The sequence below is a fragment of the Epinephelus lanceolatus genome, chromosome 20, assembly GCF_041903045.1.
Source record: "Epinephelus lanceolatus isolate andai-2023 chromosome 20, ASM4190304v1, whole genome shotgun sequence".
In the NCBI taxonomy this organism is placed as follows: Eukaryota; Metazoa; Chordata; class Actinopteri; order Perciformes; family Serranidae; genus Epinephelus; species Epinephelus lanceolatus.
Genome location: NC_135753.1, coordinates 13032283 through 13052965, shown reverse-complemented (window position 1 = coordinate 13052965; position 20683 = coordinate 13032283). Strand labels below are relative to the sequence as shown.

The window sequence follows — 20683 nt, the reverse complement described above, 5'->3', positions numbered from 1 at the left end:
ACTTTTTCAAAACAGTTTTTCTATTTTCATAACTTCTCCTGGAATTCAATGACCGTGGGAACCCTGGATTGATCTAGAAAATAATCTGCTGATTAACTGATAATGAAAATAAATGTTGGTTGCAGCCCTAATCCAGAGAGTGTCATTTTCTCCCTGCTCTTAGCCAGATAAAGTCAAATACATCTGATGCTGTATCATCAGGAAAAATTCTTTTCTATCCTTCATTTCTCCTTTTTAATGCATTTTAAATAACCATTTTTATGGCTATGTGAATAACCACTGATGTACACCACTTTCTCATGAAATCATTTTAGAAAAACCTCCACAGAAAGACAAAGAAATGAAGGCCATAATAACTAAATGTAACTTTATCAGGGGCTCCATTTTGTCAGCAACAGTTGAGGAGACATTTGTGTAGCAGATGCTGCCGGAGGATTCGACAGTATAACCGTCATAATTATGGAAGGCACTGCTTCCGATAACGTCGTATAAAAAGACAAACAATATATTTATAGTGGGCACTGCCACTGATAAAAAAACTTAAGTACAAATAAGGTTTCTCAGTGTTTTGATGGCGAGAGGTAACAGCAAAGATTTTGACTGGTTCTATGTGGAGCCAGGAGGAGAGGAGGCAGGTCTGTCAGTAGCTTTAATATTTCTTCAAGTATCTGATGATGGTTCACAGCTTTTAAGAATGTGATCTGTACTTTTCTGTCTCCTCCTGGACATTTGTGATGTTTGTAAGACTCTAATTCCCCCCCCCCCCCCCCCCCCCCATAAAACTGATAAGGATCCTGTTTTTAAAGGGTGAGGCTTAAACTTCTGATTGACAGCTTGTGCTTAAGTGCTGATATTGGAGCTCCTCCCTCTGCTCTACCTCAGATTTCATCTTGAACAACACACACACTCAACACCTCACAACTCTCGGCCCTCCTTCTTTAGATGGCTTCATCGATGTCCCAGATGTTTCCCACCATGGCGTGGGCACAGCCCTGCAGGTTCCAGGTGGCGAGAGCCAGCTGAGTGTGGAGATGATCCGGATCGGTGGCTGTGGCGATGGATGCCAAAGTGTGGGAGCCCCGACCCAGCAGGAGGTGACGGAAGGGAGTCTCAACGGGGGACACGTATGGAGAGAGGAGGCCGTGCTCAACCTGGAACAACATAAAAACGACTATAATAAACCTTGCACTTCCATTTTTACTGATGTCTGACTGAGCTCAGGATCATACATGACACAAACAAAGAAATGTTTTAGGATGTTTTAATTTCATAAACCAATCAGAATCATTGAGGGCGGACTTTGATCATGCTAAACCAGCATTCTTTAAAGGGCACCCATTATGCCTTTCCTAGTATTCTGTCATATATACAATGTTAAAATGTCAGATGTTCATATCAAACATGGCCCAATTTTTAAACAATGAGGTAAATGTATGTAAAAAATAATCCCTGTGAGCAAACACCTCAGGCTTCAGACTGTTCTGAACACTGTTTCAAATGTTTTTTCTACTTTTGTTTGTGTCTACTTGTGTTTTTGCAGAACATTATATGCTGTCACAATGAAGTTGACTTTTTGGATAAACAATGTCATCACTTCATCATTTGTAGAAATTTTGTCATAATTAATGTATAAATTCTTGAGTTCTGGCAAAAAAAACCATGTTTTGTGGGGTCACAGTGAGCTTTGACCAACAAATTTTTATCAGTTCATCATTAAGTCAAAGTGGACGTTTGTGCCAAAATTTGAGGAAACTTGCGATATTGCGTTTAAGAGAATGGGACTGACTAACAAACAAACCACCAAAATACAAAATGCCTTGGGTGATGGCTTCATTGGTCTGACTTCTAAATTAAATTGCAAATGTTGCCAATTTTGTTATATGCTAATAAATTCTGCCTTTAAAGATTGAATTCAATTAACATTTTAGATACAGCAGAGGTGTCACAGTGTGTGTCTTACACTCATAATCCTGTCGTTGAGGATCCGACAGGCCTCCTTGTCATTCAAGTCAGTGTTGATGATGTCATTCTTGATGCCGCTTGCAGCACGTTGGAAGGAGCCGCGTGCACGGTTCAGCCAGTTGGGATCGACTTCCTTCAGCTGACCAGACTGCAATACAAAAAGACCAATTAACATCAACATAAAGACAATACTATGAACAATCATTCTGGTCTTCACAGCTAGATTTCAACATAATCCATAGCCTCCTTCAGGAAAGGAACCAAACAACAGCATAAAAAGGTGTGAGACAGTCAGAGAGGCCGACCTGTGAGAGCTGATTGACGTGTTTGTAGACCTGGAACACAGCCTTGGTGAGGATGCCGCTGTATCGACCTATATCCAGGTTGAGCAGGTGGTCGTGGACTAGCCGCATAGCCATCTGGCCGGCAAACTGTGCCGCCACGGCCACCATTTCACTGGTGCGCTGGTTTGTTTTGTAATTGAGGTGATCCATGTTGTCCAGGTTGGTGCCATAGTAATCATAGGTCAAATCCTTTGGACACATACACAAACACGATTAACATTAAAAAAAATAGCAAATGTCAGTGAACTGCAATCATACAACACAATTTTGTTTATTAGCCAGCTTTTCTGTGATCAGAAGGGCTTCAACTAATGATTATTTTCATTGTCAATTGATCTGTTAATTATTTTCTCCATTAATCAGTTTGTCTTGTCTAAACATTGCCAGAAAATGAAAAAAAAAAAAAAAAAAAAAAAAGGTCAATCAGATTTCTAAAATCCAAGATGACGCCATCAAATGTCTTGTTTTGTCCACAACCCATAGATATTCACTTTACTGCTACAGAGGAGTACAGACAGCAGAATATATTCACATTGAAGAAGCTGGAATCAAAATTAATATTAAAAAAAATATATGAAATTAGTTGGCAATTTAAGCTGAGTAACAGAAACAGTGGCATTATGTTTGTTTAAAAATGACAACCATTTAAAATCTCTACTACACCTACCATGTGATTATCTCTACTAACAGAAGGGTTGTGTACATGTAAACATTCCCATTAATATTTGTTGTGGGTAAATGTGAACACAGATCATTCTTAACAGTAAATATCTGCTTTGTTTATTTAATATCAAGACTCACGTTGGGAGAGATGAAGTGGAAAGAGATGGAGGGAATTCCAGAGAAGGCCAGGAAGGGATAGGCGGGGTCGTCTATTGACATCGGCCTCAGTCTGCAAACACCGTAATGTTAAGTTATTGTACCGCTAGGTCTAGCAGCTGCTCATTTCTACAGCAAAAGATTGTAGGCTGTAGTGCTGGGGATAAAACCTCAATATTTTTTTTCTTTCTACCTAAACATGACTGTTGAACTGAGTGTGGCAAACTAGCAGAGAATGCCAGGTAAAATGTGTGACCCTGTTTACTTTCTCTTATATCAGATTGTTCTGATTTAAATCAATGTGCCAATTTTAGATTTCATTTTATTTAAGCACAGCTCTTGTCTTTGTCAAATTAACATTTGAGAGTTTTGGCTTTTTTCTGTTAAACAGAACAAAGGCTTTTACATATTGAAAAAAAAAAGTATTTAAATTTTTCAAATTAAAAGGCATCTGTATTAGTATTTTCAAACAATATCCAAACGTACATTTCTGTGGCTTTCAAATTTATGTTGCTGTTAATAACAGTATTTGATGAGTTTCATTTCGAAAGAACATTAAAACTGTTCTGACAAAATTAGTGAAATAGTTACGAGGCCTGGATGACATCACAATATACCAGGGTACTCAGGAATCCCCACAGTATGATTTTCAATATGGTCAAAATACAGACTCTCCTCTTTCTATTAAACTGATATGGAGATGCTTTATTGAGGTGCTGCATTGTAGTGCACAGCAAGTGCCACCAGGGGTCAGTCTCTACTGGTGGAACAGATCGCAGAGCCAACAGACCTGATGACTGTGACTGGTGGGGATAAGTAAAGAACTAGTAAAAGACCGCCAGCAATGGCAGAGAGAGACAGATGGGAAAAACATGTAAAGCCAGCATTATTGTCACATCTAACGTAGTAACTTTAGGGTTATTTCAACCAAACCAGAGCTGGTGATTGTTGACACAGTGACTAAACAAGACGCTCTTGGCGAATGAAGTATGATTAAGTATGAAGAACTAAGTTTGAAGTATGATTTTATGAGTGATTTTTTTTCATTTCTCAGACCAAAAATGCTCACATAGCTTGTAGAGCAAAGCAAACTTGCCTCTTGAGCACATCTCCCAGTTAAAACCACTGGGGAAATACCATTATATGCCGTATACCCTGGTGAAATATCAGGAAGGCATGCAAAAAGAAACAGCCCAAGCCTAATAGTTACAGTAGTCTACTTTATCTTCTGGCTGGCTGACTGACTGAAAACCTGTCCTTACATACTGATTATCTACTTACGTTTTGGTCCAGCTGGTTTTTCCCACCATATCGTACACAGTTCCAGTACCAACTGGACTCTTCACCTGCATGGACAAAGCTTAATTAATACAGACACGACTGGTTTGTATAAAACTGGATCAGCATTGGGTGGGATGTTGTTACCTCTTTCATCGTGCTCTCAATGAGACTGTAGAGCAGCGGACTTGCTGAAGCCATAAAGCTTCCTCGACCTTGTGAAAAGATACACTCAGTCAGCTTACAATCACTAAAAAAAACAAAAAAAACTTAAAATTTAAGACGTACTGCGGGTGTGTGCTGTACTTACCCAGGACCAATCCATCCAGGTTTATGTAGGTAATAACACGTTTGTCAATATTAGACATATAACCCTAAAAACAAACACAGACATACTGAAGAACATTACATACAGCTCTCTTTTTAATACGTCTAGATCAAAGTAATTTAGTTCTTACCTCCAACCACTCGGTGGCGCCAACACTTCCATACTCTCCAGCACTCCAGCTTGCAAACACCAGGCTTCTCCTGGGCCTGAACCCATCTGAGGAAAGAGAAAACACACAAATGAGAACACTGTGATGATGAAGCTTCATTTATACTTCTGCATTGAGGAGTTACAACATGGCTCTGAGGTTAAACTGTAGCTGATGTGTTCCTCTTTCAAAATGTTACTACTCATCAGAGCTACGGCAGCTACTAAGATACCACCAGAATTGTCATTGGTCAGCATTTGTTGTTTTGGGTTTTTTTCTCCTGCAAGTTTCTGATATCGGTGGAGATTGTTGAGTGAAAAAAACTTGCAAGTATTTACAATATTTCAAAGTCAGGTGAACATATGAAGACTAGATATTCCTTTTAATACAGGCTATTAAAATCCTAGTTTTTAGGATTTTTTAGGTTAGTCAGCTCATTATAAAACTCCCTCTTTTGTTTTCCTAGACAGAGTTTCGGCACTGCGGTGGGGGGATAGTAACAGAGAGAGGAAGTTTTGTACTAAAAAGGAAATCATTTGAAAGATATCAACTTGATTTGACTGACTCAGACTGCTAAAGACTTAATCAATCATAAATCAAATACAATAATACAATAGCTTTTCCTTGGACAGTTGCTACAAACTACAACGGTGAAGAACACACAATGTCTTTGGTTTTAGCTCTTAACAAAGGAAAAATGGAGTCACGTCCCCATTTATCACTGCTTCTCTTTCTTGTATTGTGTCTTGTAAACAATGTGTTGTACTTGTCACCTTTCTCCACCATCTCGTGAAAAGCCCTGGCCAGCTCAATCAGCACGGAGGTCCCAACGGTGGCTTTGGCGTAACCTTTACCCCAGGCGTCTCTCTGAGCTCCCAGTACAAGGTAGCGATCTGCAGATTCACAAACAGACACAAAACTTTCTTAGATGTACAGTGATATTAAACAAATAATCCCACTGTGGATGATTAGAGGGGAGAGAAAGGTACCAGGATCAGTGAATCCTTTGATGACTCCAAACACATTGTGGATCTCCCTGTTGACCAGCACGTTGTTCACCTCAACAGAGATGTTCTTGCTGCCTCCCAATCTGTAATCCACTGACAGGAGGGCGCCTTTAAATTTGTCACCAGCTACAGGACCTCCGATGTTCCTAGAGAAGATGGAGAGTTCAATGCAGTTTCAATCATCATTTAGCAACTTTATTTATACAAATTTATTTAAGATGGAAAAGGAAAACCACCAGAAAAACAGACATTGCTGTGCCCACAGTTGAGTCTTTGGAGTGAAAAATATTACAAAGGAAAACTTTACCAAAACAAATGTGTATAATCACGTGGAAATTAGAATCCTCATGTTTTCGTCACCTTAGAATAGGGAGTATGTTTTTTACCAGTTTAATCACCTGGTCCATTTATTTTGAAAAGGATGACACCTCTGTGGATAAATCGGCTCTAGGTTAAGGTTAAAACCTGCTAAACAATGGACACACAGACTTCTAACTAGGAAAAGTTTTAGCAGGTTGCAATCTGCAATCCTCACCACTAGATGGCAATAAATCCCCCTGAATCTCACATGCCATTCATTTAAGAGATAAATTACAACTGATATACTCACATTTCTTTTTAAAAACACTGACTACTAGGGCTGCACGATATTGGAAAAAACTTTTTTTTTGCAATATATATTTCAATATTAAAAAATACAAGAATTTTCACCAGATGACTTAAACTAAGAAAATTTTAAAAATAGTGGCTTTTACTCACCAACTGCAGAGGCTACCAGCTTCATTTGAAACAGACTACATTATAAAAGAACTGTTATTTATTAATCCCTCTGTATCTTTATATTTTTACTTTTTATCCGCTCCCGTTGCCTTGATAAAGTTAATGCATGGCGCCGTCATTTCAAACTCAACACTTCCTGAACTTGTTTCAAATTAAAAGCCCCTTATAACCTCTGCTGAGAGAATCCCTCCATTTTCTAAATAGGCTTTTATTGTGAAACATTTGTAGGAACCTGTTGTGGAGGATTCAGTGGCTTGTATGTTTGTGTACGGTACTTCAAATGTAGCTCCTGCCATCTGCTGATGCTTTTTAGGTGATTAGGTGAGTGGAGCAAAGAGCATCTTCAGAGCTGCTTTTGTGAAGCAAAACAAAAGTTTACATGTTCTAAAAAAAGAGAAAACATCGCATGTCCTGCGATCGCATTTGTGATGGCGATGTTTAAATGATATCGTGCAGCCCTACTGACAACCGTACATCTTCAACCAATCTCCAGATTCCTATGTTCTAGACGTCCTGTGTTTAACCAACTCGTGAAATGATGTTCCAACTTACACCAGCCCTATACCAAACAACTTTTAAAGTGATTTCACTATGTTGGAATAAAATCACAAGAGTTTTGCTACAGTTGGTGCACGCTCCCATGATCTCAATAATTTGGTGTAAGATGATCATAAAACTCAGTAGTCTGAGCAGTGTTTTTCTCGTCTTGATGTTTCAATAAAATCAAACAGGATCCACTTTGTTGTAAACTTTCAGTCCTGGCTCATCCAAACACTGAAGATCAATGACATAAATTGTCAACAATCAATAGGTGAACCTCCTCTAGCATCAAACAAGAAGCAGCACACCGGGTAAAGAGTAAACATGGAAGGGACTCTGGGGATGAGCTAGAACGTGAACAGGTTCTACATCCTCCGGAAAAAAAAAACAAGAAACTGGTGGAGTTGTGGACCAACCAGCAATCACATTACTGAGAAGTCTTTAATTTTTGAAATGGTTCACCTCTCATTCTCATGGTCTCCTCCCACTTAAATAACACAGCTAACCAATGGAGGGTGGTGGCCAAGTAAGGGGACAAAATCCAAAATGTAAAGTTTGCACACAAATATGTAGGGAATTGTTAATATGTCATATTTCTTAAAGGGAGTTTGGCATAACATTTTCCACCCAGAGCAGGATGGGAAATAATCTCCAAAGAAATCTAGATGTTTTCTTGGAAATAGTGACCCTGCAAGATCCCCAGTCTTCGCAAGAGGGTATCAAACTTAAGTCTTTTACAGTATTTTCAGAGTCCTCTAGTTTATGGCAGACATTAGTGTGTCTGTCTGTGTATTTGTGTCCTCACTTTAGAAGAGCTGAAGCCATGTTGGCATTGATAGTCTGTGCTGGGATTTTTGGGAGTCCGGACGATTTCGTTGGAGGGAACTGGGTGTGGTTGAAGGAGGGGAATCCAGGGGTGTAAGGGTCGCCTGAACCCAGATGGACCTGAATGTGGACACACACGAAATCAAGACACATTATGATGCTGTAATAAGTGGTTTCAAAGTGAGACTTCACTGGCTACTTGATTCATCAGCATTTAACAACACGCTACAAAAGTAATATAAATATAACATGAACTTACATGCCCATAGAGTGCTGTGTCTGCAACATAGTCGAAATCTTGACGGTCAGGGTAGATTAAAACAGCAGCAGCACCCTTCTTGGCAGCATTATTCACCTGGAGAGACACAATCAAAGACAAGACAAGCTCTTAATGAAATTCCTGAAAAACTCAAGTGCTGCATATGAGGCACATGAAGGCGTGAAATCAGTCGTCACCTGCTCTGCAAAAGTGATGTTTCCAGCTCGGAGCAGCAACACACTATCTTTCATCTCAATGTCCATCTTTTGCAGATCATCCAGATCCTCCTGACGGCCGTAGTTGCCATACACCAGCTTACCCTACGAACATAAGTCAGACAGGCCGCTACATTAAACAGCTGAAAGCAACAAATCTCAGTTTACTGGGCTTTAAAGACTTTGAATTAAAGTAAACTTAAACAAACTTTTTAGTCATGAAAGTGTGACTCTATCAACTCACCTCAACTTTCCCAGTAGCACTGTAGGCCAGATACCCTTTAGGCGCAAAGTTATCTGAACCAAAAACGACCCGGTTTGGACGCTTGCTGCAGGTAAAGACAAAAACTTGTTATAGTTTCATTTGTTTTTGGTGTTTTTTGCAACACTTTATTTTGCAGGGCTCTGTTCTTTGATAATCATCGATCTTAAAAGTTTTCTGAGATAGTTACTATGAAAGCTCTGAAATACATTTCCTGAAGCAGAACTTCAGAGCGAGTGCAAGCGCACACTATTGGAAGCTTCTTGACAAAAGTAACTCAAATTAATTTAGTTTACATATTAAAGCGTCTGTAATTTGTGCTTTAGATTATATATTAAATACATGCATCACAAAGCATGAATGTTTTATGACAAAAAATGTTTTATACATAAAAGATTCATGTGTAGAGGGAAGCCTTTGATATTTCATGTTCCTGGGTTTAAGCAAGACTAAAAGTAAATTTAATTTAGCTGCAGTGGAGACAAACATAAATAAAAAGAAAAGAAAATACAGAGCCTAAAAATAAAAAAATCAGGAAATCATTTATAAAATTAAACTTAAAATTGCACAAAATCCCCCAAACAATTGTAGGTTCAAGAGTTTAAGATGCTCTTCTTCCTCCTACATGCGGGCAGAAGATACTCATTAATCAACCATCAATTTTTAAATTGTCTTGAGTTATGATGCTTTTAAGAAACACCTGTCATACATCAGCCCCTCCAGGATGTTGCGATGGCAACAATTAATACTAATTCAACCTTTCCCCATAAATTCTGCATGAGCAGTCCCCTGCACAACATCACTAAACTCACTTATTTATATCTGGTCATGACGATGCAGATATGTACGATATGAACATCTCTTATTTACAAAAAAAAAAAATTACTGCTAAAGATCATACAAAGCAAAGACAATGCCCTGATTTTTCGGGGGGAAAAAAAAACAAAAAACAAAAAAAAAAACATGGGGCTAAACTGCTTTTGCACCATGTTCAGGCTTGTGGTGAAGCACCAACGACACAAGCTGATAAACTCTTTTCTACCGCAAGACGCACCCAGAGAATGGCTAAAACATGTGGACAACAAACAAGATAAATCACCATGACAGAGACTGTTGTGTCAAGATCTAATGCACACGCTGAAAGAGCCATGGTGAGTTATATTAAATACTGGTAAGTGGTAACATAAGTGTAGCATAAATCATGAACCAAACAGTGTAGTTTTATTCTCACTGGAGCAAACTGCCTTTGATTTTGAATAAATAAAAGTGCCAGCTATTTTTTGCAATTTCTGTGCAAAAGACACCTAAAAATATTGCAACCTGTATTGCAGTTTTTTTTTAAAAAAAAAAGCTGCTGAGAAATCAGACATTTTAGGCCTCAACAGTCGGAAAAATAAAAAAATAAAAAAATAAAAGCTCACGAAAAAAGAAAAATTTGCAAGATGGATTTTAAGATCATGTTAGCCTTCAAATGCTTTTGGTAAACGAGGTCCTGGTCCATAAATTCCCAATATTCTGCTAATTATTGCCTAGGAAATATCCTGGAAAGAATTATCTGGTTCACTTACAGTCAGGTTAATATTTGTTTACTATTTAGTGGAAACTTTATTCTGGTTTCTTGATGTTGATTGATTGGTTTGTTCTCATTTGTTATTTATACTTTACACTAATGTCTCTGTGTCTATAGTTATGCCTATCCTTGCGTCTATAGTTATGCCTATTCTTGCAATCAATAGCAAATTAAATAGTAATTTTATAGAAAATGTCTGAGGAAATTGTTAGAAAATGACAGACTTGTAAAATAACTCATTGTAGATCATGTCTTTTACAATCAGAGGATAACAGGACAGCACCATCAACAACAGTCATACGGACTAATAAACTCAGGGCCAAAACCTACTGGAAACAGTGTGACAAAAGCTCACGTGACTGTGCGATTATTAATCGAGATATGCGAAATGAAATTGAAAAAAAATAAAAATAAAAAATTCCACCGATGAACAAATAAACCACCTAATCAGCAAATCATGAATATGCATAAACCCTCCCATTGACTTTGAATTACAGCACTTCCAACAGGCCAAAAAAAAAAAAACAATTAATCTTAGAACTTAGGATGGTGATTTATATTTCATATCCAAATGCCAAATCTTGACAGTTTTAAAGACGTATTCCTCAAATAAAATAATCAAGCCTAGTTAATGTATCATAGCAGTAGAGATAATGTGTTGCATCGACCTGTCTGGTGTCTGCAGCTGAACGTAGTGGATGTCAGTCCAGGGATCCATCTCCAGTTTCTGGAATTCATCAAAGATGCGGTTTCCCAGACTCGTATCTCCATCACTTCCTGCAAAACGGCTGGGACGATCAAAGTCACTGCAGGAAGAAACAAAATTTTTAGTTGTCTGAAATGACTCAAACATGCGCACGTCAAACACTTTTGAGGAAAAACACAGCGGAATCATAACGCATGCAGGGCTTTATTTTAAAGGTCAGTATGTTTATGTATATGCATGTTATGAGAAACTCCATTTCAAAATGACACACACCTCCCACACTGCTGAACTAATTTCCAGGAAATTTTAGGTGTTTTTGGACCAAACCGTTCTGGGGACTTCCTGAGAGAAACTTCTCACTGGAGAGCTCCTCCAAAAACAACATACTGTCCTTCCTTCAATGGCTTTTTTATCATTTGCTTTTGCACCACCAGCAAAATTGCAGTGTATTTTCCCAGTCTTATATGTGCTCAGTAAAGCCTGGACTTCACTGTCGGGCCTTTAGTCCATTTTATTTCATTCATTTTTTTCATTACGAGCTGTTGTTTGTGTTTTGTGTTGTCTGTTGTTTACACAGCTAACGGCTTTGTAAAAATGGTGGTAGCTGGTGCTCCACTGGTTCATGTGTTTGACCAATCATTGGACATCTAAATCACTCAAGTTTCCTGTTTTGCTGGGAGAGTACCTACATGTATTCTGAAATGAAAAGGAAACGAAAGGAGCTGAAAAAGTCCCTGAAAACAGCCCTCGCAGAGCTGTGAGTGTTCTTAGCTCTTAGTTCTTGTAAAAATGGGGGTTTTCAAAACTCTGCTTTTGGAAGTAAAAAAAAGTTCCTGCTGTACAAAATTGTCTATTGTTACTTTCCAACTTGAATGTGCAGAACCATAGACAACCTTTCCTGTGATCCATCTGCAGACTGCTTGGTGGCAAAGCATGTTTTAAAAAGTCTTATGAGCCTGAGAGGAAACACACTTCTAATTGTTTTTTCTATCAAACAGTGACAGTGTGTGACTTCCCATTTGTGGTGGCACACAAGGCTCAGGCAATAATACAAGATTATCATTCAACACGATATTGGTTGGCCACGATAATGGTCCTCACGTGTCTACGATAACAGAATATGATGATGCAACGTCTGTTGTGAATTTGGCACTATATTCAGTCCCTTTCAGGTTTCACTTGTTTTCTCCAAGCTTCACAGCACTGTTCAAGTGTATCAAGAAAAAGTACCAAGCTAGCACACATCCGACGGTGTATGAATTACCCACGTAGCCCTAACTCAAGCAGGAAAGACGTCTGTTCTCTTTGGCAAAAAGAATACAAGTGCGTGTATTTGTTGACTCTCCAAATACACGCACTTGTATTTGACTCTCCAAATACAAGTGTGTGTATTTGGAGAGTCAACAATGAACAATGTAATTTCTGTGCTGTGCGATTAACAAGTCAGGACTAAGGACGGAAACACCACAAATCTCCACTCCCATCTTAAAACTCACTATCCAACAAAATACACAAGTCTGCCATCAACTCCAGCCACAATCAGGAGCTGGTTAATTACTTCTAATCAACCCTTAATCAAGAGGGCTTCTGCAAAGGCAACAAAATATAAACATAACAGTCACAGTGGCAAGACTGTACGAGGGTAGTTATGCTTGTTATTGAAAACCTATCTGAGCTCAGCTCAAGGCTGGCCAAGACCTGGATGGTACTATTTTCCAAGACAAGGAGCCTGTACTTATTTTGATATATATATAAATTTGTATTAAGGCAGGGCGGGGCGGGTAGGCACACCAACATTTACAGACATTTGGCTGGCGCTACACCACCGTGCAAGTTTAAGAAACAGTCTCATGCCATCAGTATAGGCCACATTAAGTCTCTGCATGTTGCGCTAAAAAGAGCAATCTTCATATCAACTGAACACATGCAGAATTTGCGTGTACAACTTGTAACACTGTCTGTGGACATCATTAACATCAGATAAATCATTGACAATTCTTCTTTACTTCTGACAATCATGATGTTGCTCTTATTGGCATTATATTTGATGTCAAAATCAGCACCGTAGTTTAAGCAAATCTTCAAAAGCTGTTGTGGGCCAGATTACCAAATCATCTGCATACATAAGATGATTTATTAAAATATTGCAGACTACACACCCTGCATTACATGCACTTAACTGCTGTGACAAGTCATCCATGTATACATTAAAAAGAAAAGGACACAAAATGGCACCTGCGTCTCCAGTCCACAGATACTTAAACTTAAATGTGTGTCTCTCAAGCAATATTGTCTGTAAAGGAACTTACTGTCACCTAAACCTATTGCATAAATAAAGAGACCAATTAAATGTCATAAAAACACAAACACCCAGAAGAGATAAATTACTGAGCAGACATTTCTCCTCTCTGTGCTGAAACTGATTATTAAAGTGGGTATGAGTGCTCTCCTCAGCCAGAACATCCCGTACTGACTGTTTTGGGGTTTTTTTTTTTGTAAATGTGAAACAATGGTGGTGCACTCTTGCTAACCACCTTTAAACATGGTGACCTAATTTAAGATGTTTCACTCATGTACGAGCTTTGCTGCATTTTGCAGAGAGAGATATTCACATCATAAATCGTCTTGAAGCCTCCAAGTCTAAGATTTTACCTATGTGACCATAATGCCCAGCTCTGGCTTAAAGCTGAAATTATAAAGAGATAAATATCTGCTACTGTAAGTCTGAACCATGCAATTTAATTTCAAACATGTCTGATATTTGAGAGACCTCTCACTCGGCTGTGGGTGCTTCTTTGGGTCAGAATCTGCGTCATCCATCCATCCAAAACTTGGTGAATATTATCCTTACATAATCACACTCTTTGTAACCTTCCTCTGTCTCGTTTGTATTCTCTGGCTGTCTGCAGCGTAGTACTCTAAAAATAAAATGTTCTCTGATCCCTCTCACCCAGTTCATTCAGATAACATTAGATTTACTTTGGGAGGACTGTTCTTATTCTTTCACACTGGGATTATTTACACATTAATGGACTGGCAGGAGGTTTATTAGGTTGCTGGGTGTTTGTATGGTAAGGTGTATTACCTTATGGCTTCACCTTCTGTATGACAATATAAAATTGAGTGTGGTTTAAAAAGGTGTGCACATGAACAGTGTACCTCAGAGTTTTTTTGAAGGCCTTGCTGGTGAGTTTCTGCGCGAGGAGCTGGGTGACATCCTTCCAGTCCATCTGTGCGTCTGGAGCTGGTGCAACAACAGCTGACATTGTGTCCTGCGGATCTTCTGTTTCCAGCTCTGTGTCACACGTTACCTGCTCCACCCGAGTCCCATGATGGCTGAGGTAACCGAGCACGTAGCCTAGAGGACAAACAACACAAAGACACAGAAACTGGTAAAAAAAAAAAAAAAAATTAAAATTAAAAAAAAAAAAAAAGGTATAAAATAAAAGTTTTCGAGCAGCATGCTAGCTGTACTGGTAAACACATTAAGACTAGATATTAGACTAGATAGTGGACTGCATCACCCAAGGTCTTAAACCTTTGCACTGGTTTCCTTAGAAACAATCCGAGAATACTCTCAGAGGTCATACCTTTACCTAAATATCCCTAGTAAGGAGTCCTAGGTGTGGTTGACCCTGTTGCTAAGTATCTTTTAAAAGGTGTGATTGGTGGACCAATTTGTGAGCCTACAAGGTGTGCACCCCCAGTGGATATGAAATTAATTGCATCCCTATGAGACTAAATACGTGTCGCCATTGTTAGCATGATCACTCTGCTGATGGACAGTTGAGACAGACCCAAATCATCACTGCTGCACTGTTGCATTTTTCCAGCCATCCAGCGTTTGGAGAATATATCTCCTACCTCTTTGTCTCTTTGACATTTTCTCATCTGCTTAAGACACTCTTAAGTCCTTTAAAGTCCTCCTCCCATGTCCTAACAGTTTTCCACCTTAGGAGCTCTCTTAAGGGCTAAGATGCTGTGTGAATAACTTTCAACCTTTATCAAGTGTTTATCTTTATCTAGCATTTACTGGGAGGGGAAATCCTCTGGAAACATCATAATTCTAAGAATTTTCTTAGACTTTCGAAACTAGCAGCAACTGTACTAGATATCTTTGTGAATACAGCCCCAGGGTTCCGCAGAGTACCCAGAAATTATTATACTTAACTTATAACCATGGTTCTCAAACTATTCTGGTTGTGACAACATTATCCGTCAGGACATGTTATTGTGTTATTGGTCCAGTAGAGTGATGACAAGCTTTAATTGAGGCACAAGCCCCTTTTACACTACCAGATTTTCCGCGAATGTTGGGCCATTTTGCCGGCAAGCTGCAACTGTTTAGACAGAGGCGGAATGGTGAGTTGATCCGAGGCGCCCAATTTTCCGCCTCGTAGGGTAGTCATATTGGCGAAACCCTTTCAGTTTAAACAGACCGAGGCGGCCTTCTGCAACAGGAGGGGCTGTTGGCAAGCAGCTAGTAGCAAGAGGGAAACGCAAACCTGACAGTCACTACAGTAAAGATGAGCAACTGAGGAGACAAGGAATTGCACGCCCTCCTTGTCCTCGCAAACGAAGAGGCCATTAACCGTCAAATGACGGGGACGGTGAAGAACGGGCCGACTTATGAGAGAATCACCGAAGGACTGACTAGCCGCGGCTTCCCTCCCACATCACTGTTTACGTCACACACTGAGCTACACGTTTTGTTACTTGCTCACGCCCCCCATTGCCCCGAAAAAGGCGCATTCTATATAAACAAAAGTAGGTAGGCGACATTTTGCCGCAATCCCCAATTTGGGCTTTATACTGCCAATGCTGAAAAAAGACTGATTGGGCTTTCCTGCAAATTTGCACAATTCCGATCTAAAAAGGGCTATAGACACAGAGGCATTCAAATTATCTTACACTTTGTCTCTAAATTTACAGCTAAATAAGGTGCAACTTCCTCTTTGTCATGTTCATGGAATAAATCTTTTATGAGCATTATTGGTCTAAAAATCGAGTCAAGTTACCAAGACTGGTTTTAAATGATGATTTGTTTGCATTAATTCCGCCACGGTTTCTCATTTCTTTGGTAAAACCTGTAGTCATTGTGATACGTTTTTTTTTTTTTTTTTTTTTTTTAAAGCAAACATTAAAATGTTCTGTCTTCTATAACAGTAAACTAAATATTTTTGGGTTTGGATGGTCAGGGGAAACAAGACATTTGTAAACAGCAACTTGGAATCAGAAAAATTGTTAAGGGCATTTTCAGCTATATTCTGATAGTTCATAGATTTAACGCATCCAAAATATAAAATGGCAGATTAGTCAAAAGAGATGATCTTAGTTTCAGCTCAAATATTGAAGCATTTAGGAAACAGACAAAAAAAGATAAGCATGTTGACATAAAAACAACTTGAGAGATACAGGGTTACCACACCTTGGTAAATAACAAATTCAGTGACTTTTCAAGGACCTGCACAGCATGGGTCATGGTTATTTACTGTGGAAACACCTTTAAAATGACAACAAGCAGGCTTTACACAAGCTCACTGCCAATTAAAAAGACCGTATGTATTAATGTTAAGCTAAAAAAAGCATCAAACGAACTTTCTATTCTTGCACAAAATATACAAATTCAAGCATTTTCATGACACATTTCTACTTATGTCTACTTTTAAAATCTCAAATTCAGAAACTTTCCAGGATTTCAAGGATCCCTGGATGACAAGGACAAGGGTGGCCTACCGGTGACAAATATCAGCACGGTCCCCAGGGCCAGGTAACAAACTATCCTCCGGCTGTTACGCGGAGGTGCTGGCCTGAAGCTGGGAGATCCCCCTGCCTGGTCCTCCACCTCTGTGGCATCATCTGACAGTTTGACTTCAACGTGTCTTTCTCCATCCTCCGCCGGCTGCAGAGTAAACCTGCTGTAGCGCTCACTTTTAGTCTAGAGAGGGAGATAAGATAAAAGAGAAAACTATGAGCGCAATGTGTTCCTGATCCCGCAGCTGCACAGGAGGACGGGTGGCCAAGTGGTAACAAGGGTCTAATTATTAAAAACTGGTTGACAATTGCTGTGTTATGGACAATGCATTGCATTTTGGGTCCTCAGTAGCCTGTATTTACTCTGTGTTTTATGGTCTTTTCTTTGATTTTCTTTTTATGCTTTTCAGTTTTTACTGATTTACATGTTTTATCGATTGATTATTTTATTGTATTTTGTGGAGCACTTTGTGAATTTTTTTGTCTGTTTAAGGTGCTATATAAAAAAACAACATTCATTGTTATTATTATATATTATATTATCATCTATGTAACCGGTTTACTTTAGATACAAAAATAATACAAACATTCAACAAAAAAAAACTTTATATAAGTAACACACACTCACCACGCTGTTAAACGCAGCCCTCACTCGATCCATTGTTGCTGTTGTTCCAAAGACAGACAGTGGAAGAAGCTGAGTGTGTGAGTGGCAAATTAGGAACGCAGATGCAGAGACAAAAGGAAAAAGGGAGGGAGGGGCGGGGAAAGAAGGGGACGTGAGGTGAGGCAGATTCCAAGTCAGATGAACATTGAAGGTTACAGCAGGTCATGGACAGTGTTTTCCCTGTAAACAGGCTGGCTGTTGTTCACAGACACATCCCGAGGACACACAGCATCACAAATATGATTTTATACACAGTATTAAGTCTGTTTCTTGCCTATTATTTTCTGTCACAGCTATATAAGATATATTATGTTGCTGCAGGTCAACATCATTTCAGGCTCTTGTTAACTGATCTGGATCTTTGTCATTTGTCTAATGAATAGTTGGGGAATCAGATGAACGCTGTATTGATTGTCCTTTCTGTCTCAATGCAAAATTGTTAATGTCACAACATCCGAGAACTGGTTTGACCTTCACTTTACACACATACTTGCAAAACACGAGACAGATACTACACAGAAAACAGACTGGGAATTGTTTCCACATCACTACAGCGATACCTTTGTTTCTCTTACAAACATGTCAGACACAGACTACACCGAGGCGTCAGTCAGCGCTTAAGCTTAACTGACACTTCCTCCTGTGCTTTCAGGTAGGTCTTCTTCCTTCCTTACACAAGGGAACTGTCGCAACATGAACCAAGCTTACCAGTTAAATCACACCACATCCTCATTACTGAGTTGAAGCAGGAAATGGCTACTGCTATTGTGAAGATAACATTCAGTGTATGCATGTTTCGTGTAATCATTTACTGATGGAAACATAAAAATGGCAGAAGGGGCTCGGGCTGCACATATGGCCAAGTGCAATATCTAAATTGCAGGAGCTGCAGTTTTTTAATAAAAAGGTAAAATGTGTCACAGCATACCACTGATAAAGTATTGTGGTGCTATAGAGGTGTCCCTGTCTATAAATCATATTTCAGATGTAAGGGAAGGGAGGCATTATTAGCATCATTTTTTCATATTTCTCCCAGAGTAAATAATTTGCAAAAAATTACCACTCTCACTTAAAATGCAGCTCATGTCACAATATCTGTCAAAATAATTGCAATTATTTATTTTTGCGTACGTGCAGCCCTTCATGGGCTTGTGTCCATATTGACAGACACGAAAACCACAACTGAAAGGACATCACCAGAGCCAGATAAGCTCAGTAATGGCTTTAACAAGACTCAAGGGAATGTTTTTGGGCGGCCTGCTCCACAGGATCTGAGCACTTCCTTGTCGATGTTATCTCTACAGCAGCCCACAAATGTATTCAATTGATCATATCCTCAAAAAATGTCAGGAAATAGTTTAAAATGTCCATAACAATTTCCAAGAGCCCAAAGAGACATCTTCAAACATCTAATTTTGTCCTATCCTCAATATGTTCTCTTCAGAATGATATAAGACACAAAAAAGCAGCAAATTATCAGATTCTGACAAGTGAGAATGTGCAAATATTTATTGACTGATGATTGCTCAATTGATCATGAATCAAAACATGTTATTTTTTGTCTAATTATTTAATGGTCATCTTGTTAAAGCCGTGTTCAAGTTTCCCTTTCAACTGTGGAATGTCCCACTCAGTGCATGTCTTAAACACAACTAAAATAAAAGTTTTCATATCTGATTAATCTTTGTCCAGATAAATTGGTCAGTCATTTCTTTTATTAAAACAGAACATGGTGGAAAATACCTGTAATAAATTGATATAGCCAAATATGGCAATAGATCATAAACAGTGAAAAAGTTTATTGTCATGTAAGATAAAGGAAAATCAACAAAATATCACATTTTAGATGCAGCAATGTCCTTGATTGTTAATTAATTATCTGCCAATTAATCAGCTCATCCTGCCAGCTCCAGACACAACGTTTCAATAAGCATATTTTAGAAAAACATTCATATTGCATGGTTTTCTTTATATATCATTATTACTTTAACTCTCAATTATATCTAGTGAACACCTACTCACTCATTTGCTTATGAACATAACCTACTAGTATTCAAATCAAATGAAAATACAGTGTACTAGTGCAAACAGACTGTACAGAAACCGTTGAGGAGTGGCCACATAAGGTTGCATCATGCCATGTCTCCACATGTCAACTCTTCCTCTATAAGGAAGGTTTTCATCTGGACACATTTAGACATTTTTCCATGTCTCACCGCATCTTAATTTTTATTTTCACAGGAGATAATTTAGTGTTTTTTGGTGTTGCAAGAATACTCCTCCATACTTACTTGTCACGCTTGCATAACAAAGAAAAACAAAAACAAGGCTTTCATATTAAAGACAATACATTTTTCTGGATTATTAACTGTAGCCTGACATGAATTTACAAAAGAAACATTAAGTAACATGCAGAGAGCACAGGTGACATTAGTAGCATCATTTGTGAGTAAGCTAGTTAGCTGCATGTTTCGTGTCCTCCCTATCTTGTCAGTTGAGGGAAAGCGTCGCGTAAAAGGCACTGCAGGTCAACAACTAGCTTACTGTATGTGTAATAAATGAATAAAATATCTGTTAATGTCAGTAATCTCACCTTATCACCGCTGAGACTACCCGCGTCTTCTTGCCGGAGCGTTGCTCAGCCGTGTCCTTATAGGGTCGTGCCACTTCCGCGTTACGTCATCTCCCAAAGAGTCACGTACACATCCTTAAAGGTGAAAGAACAGTGACTCAAGCACTTCAATATTGATGCTCTTGTACATTACCTACATTTAATGACACTTTTTAAGTCCACTCTACAGGATTCAGAGATAAATGTTGTGCTTTTTACTTCACTACATTCATTTTAGACCTGAAAATTATTTGCAGAATAAGATTGTACATTTAAATGTTATGGTATTTTATTAAATATGAGGTGTTGTTCAGTGCACAAACCTGCTTACCCCCTTGTCCATAAAGCCTCATTTTGCTCCAGATGTTTGCTGGTGCATGTAAGAATATTCCAGAATGTTTTTAATTAAGTTTAATTTTTCATCATTTTAGTGCAACAACTTGGAAGGCAGATGCTTATTTCCAGAGCATTTTTCACTATTGATTTATACAAAAAACAAAACACCCTTATTACTGTTTTAGAAATTTAGCCTTGTGTATGTAATAGCCTATAAAACACCATCAAAGTACACCTTTTTTCTTTTTCTTTTTTCTTTTTTTTTAGTAAGC

General features: G+C 38.6%; 1 protein-coding gene across 2 annotated transcripts; it reads right to left on the bottom strand.

Annotated features, from left to right (window-relative positions):
- Positions 1-799: 799 nt before the first annotated feature.
- On the bottom strand, positions 800-20153 carry tfr1b (transferrin receptor 1b). Of its 2 annotated transcripts, none has more exons than XM_033638360.2 (19): positions 20058-20153; positions 17426-17494; positions 16780-16981; positions 14203-14401; positions 11006-11143; positions 8750-8834; positions 8488-8610; positions 8291-8386; positions 8012-8151; positions 5869-6032; positions 5653-5772; positions 4862-4947; positions 4714-4777; positions 4551-4618; positions 4407-4471; positions 3108-3198; positions 2268-2495; positions 1961-2110; positions 800-1151 (listed from the first exon to the last, which is right to left on the bottom strand). In XM_033638360.2, the coding sequence occupies exons 2-19, from the start codon at positions 17456-17458 to the stop codon at positions 939-941; spliced, it is 2265 nt and encodes a 754-aa protein (XP_033494251.1). In that variant the 5' UTR covers positions 17459-17494; positions 20058-20153; the 3' UTR covers positions 800-938. The 2 variants fall into 2 exon arrangements, with proteins under 2 accessions (XP_033494251.1, XP_033494252.1); XM_033638361.2 differs by having other exon boundaries at positions 17426-17463; positions 20058-20142.
- Between the last annotated feature and the right edge of the window lie 530 nt (positions 20154-20683).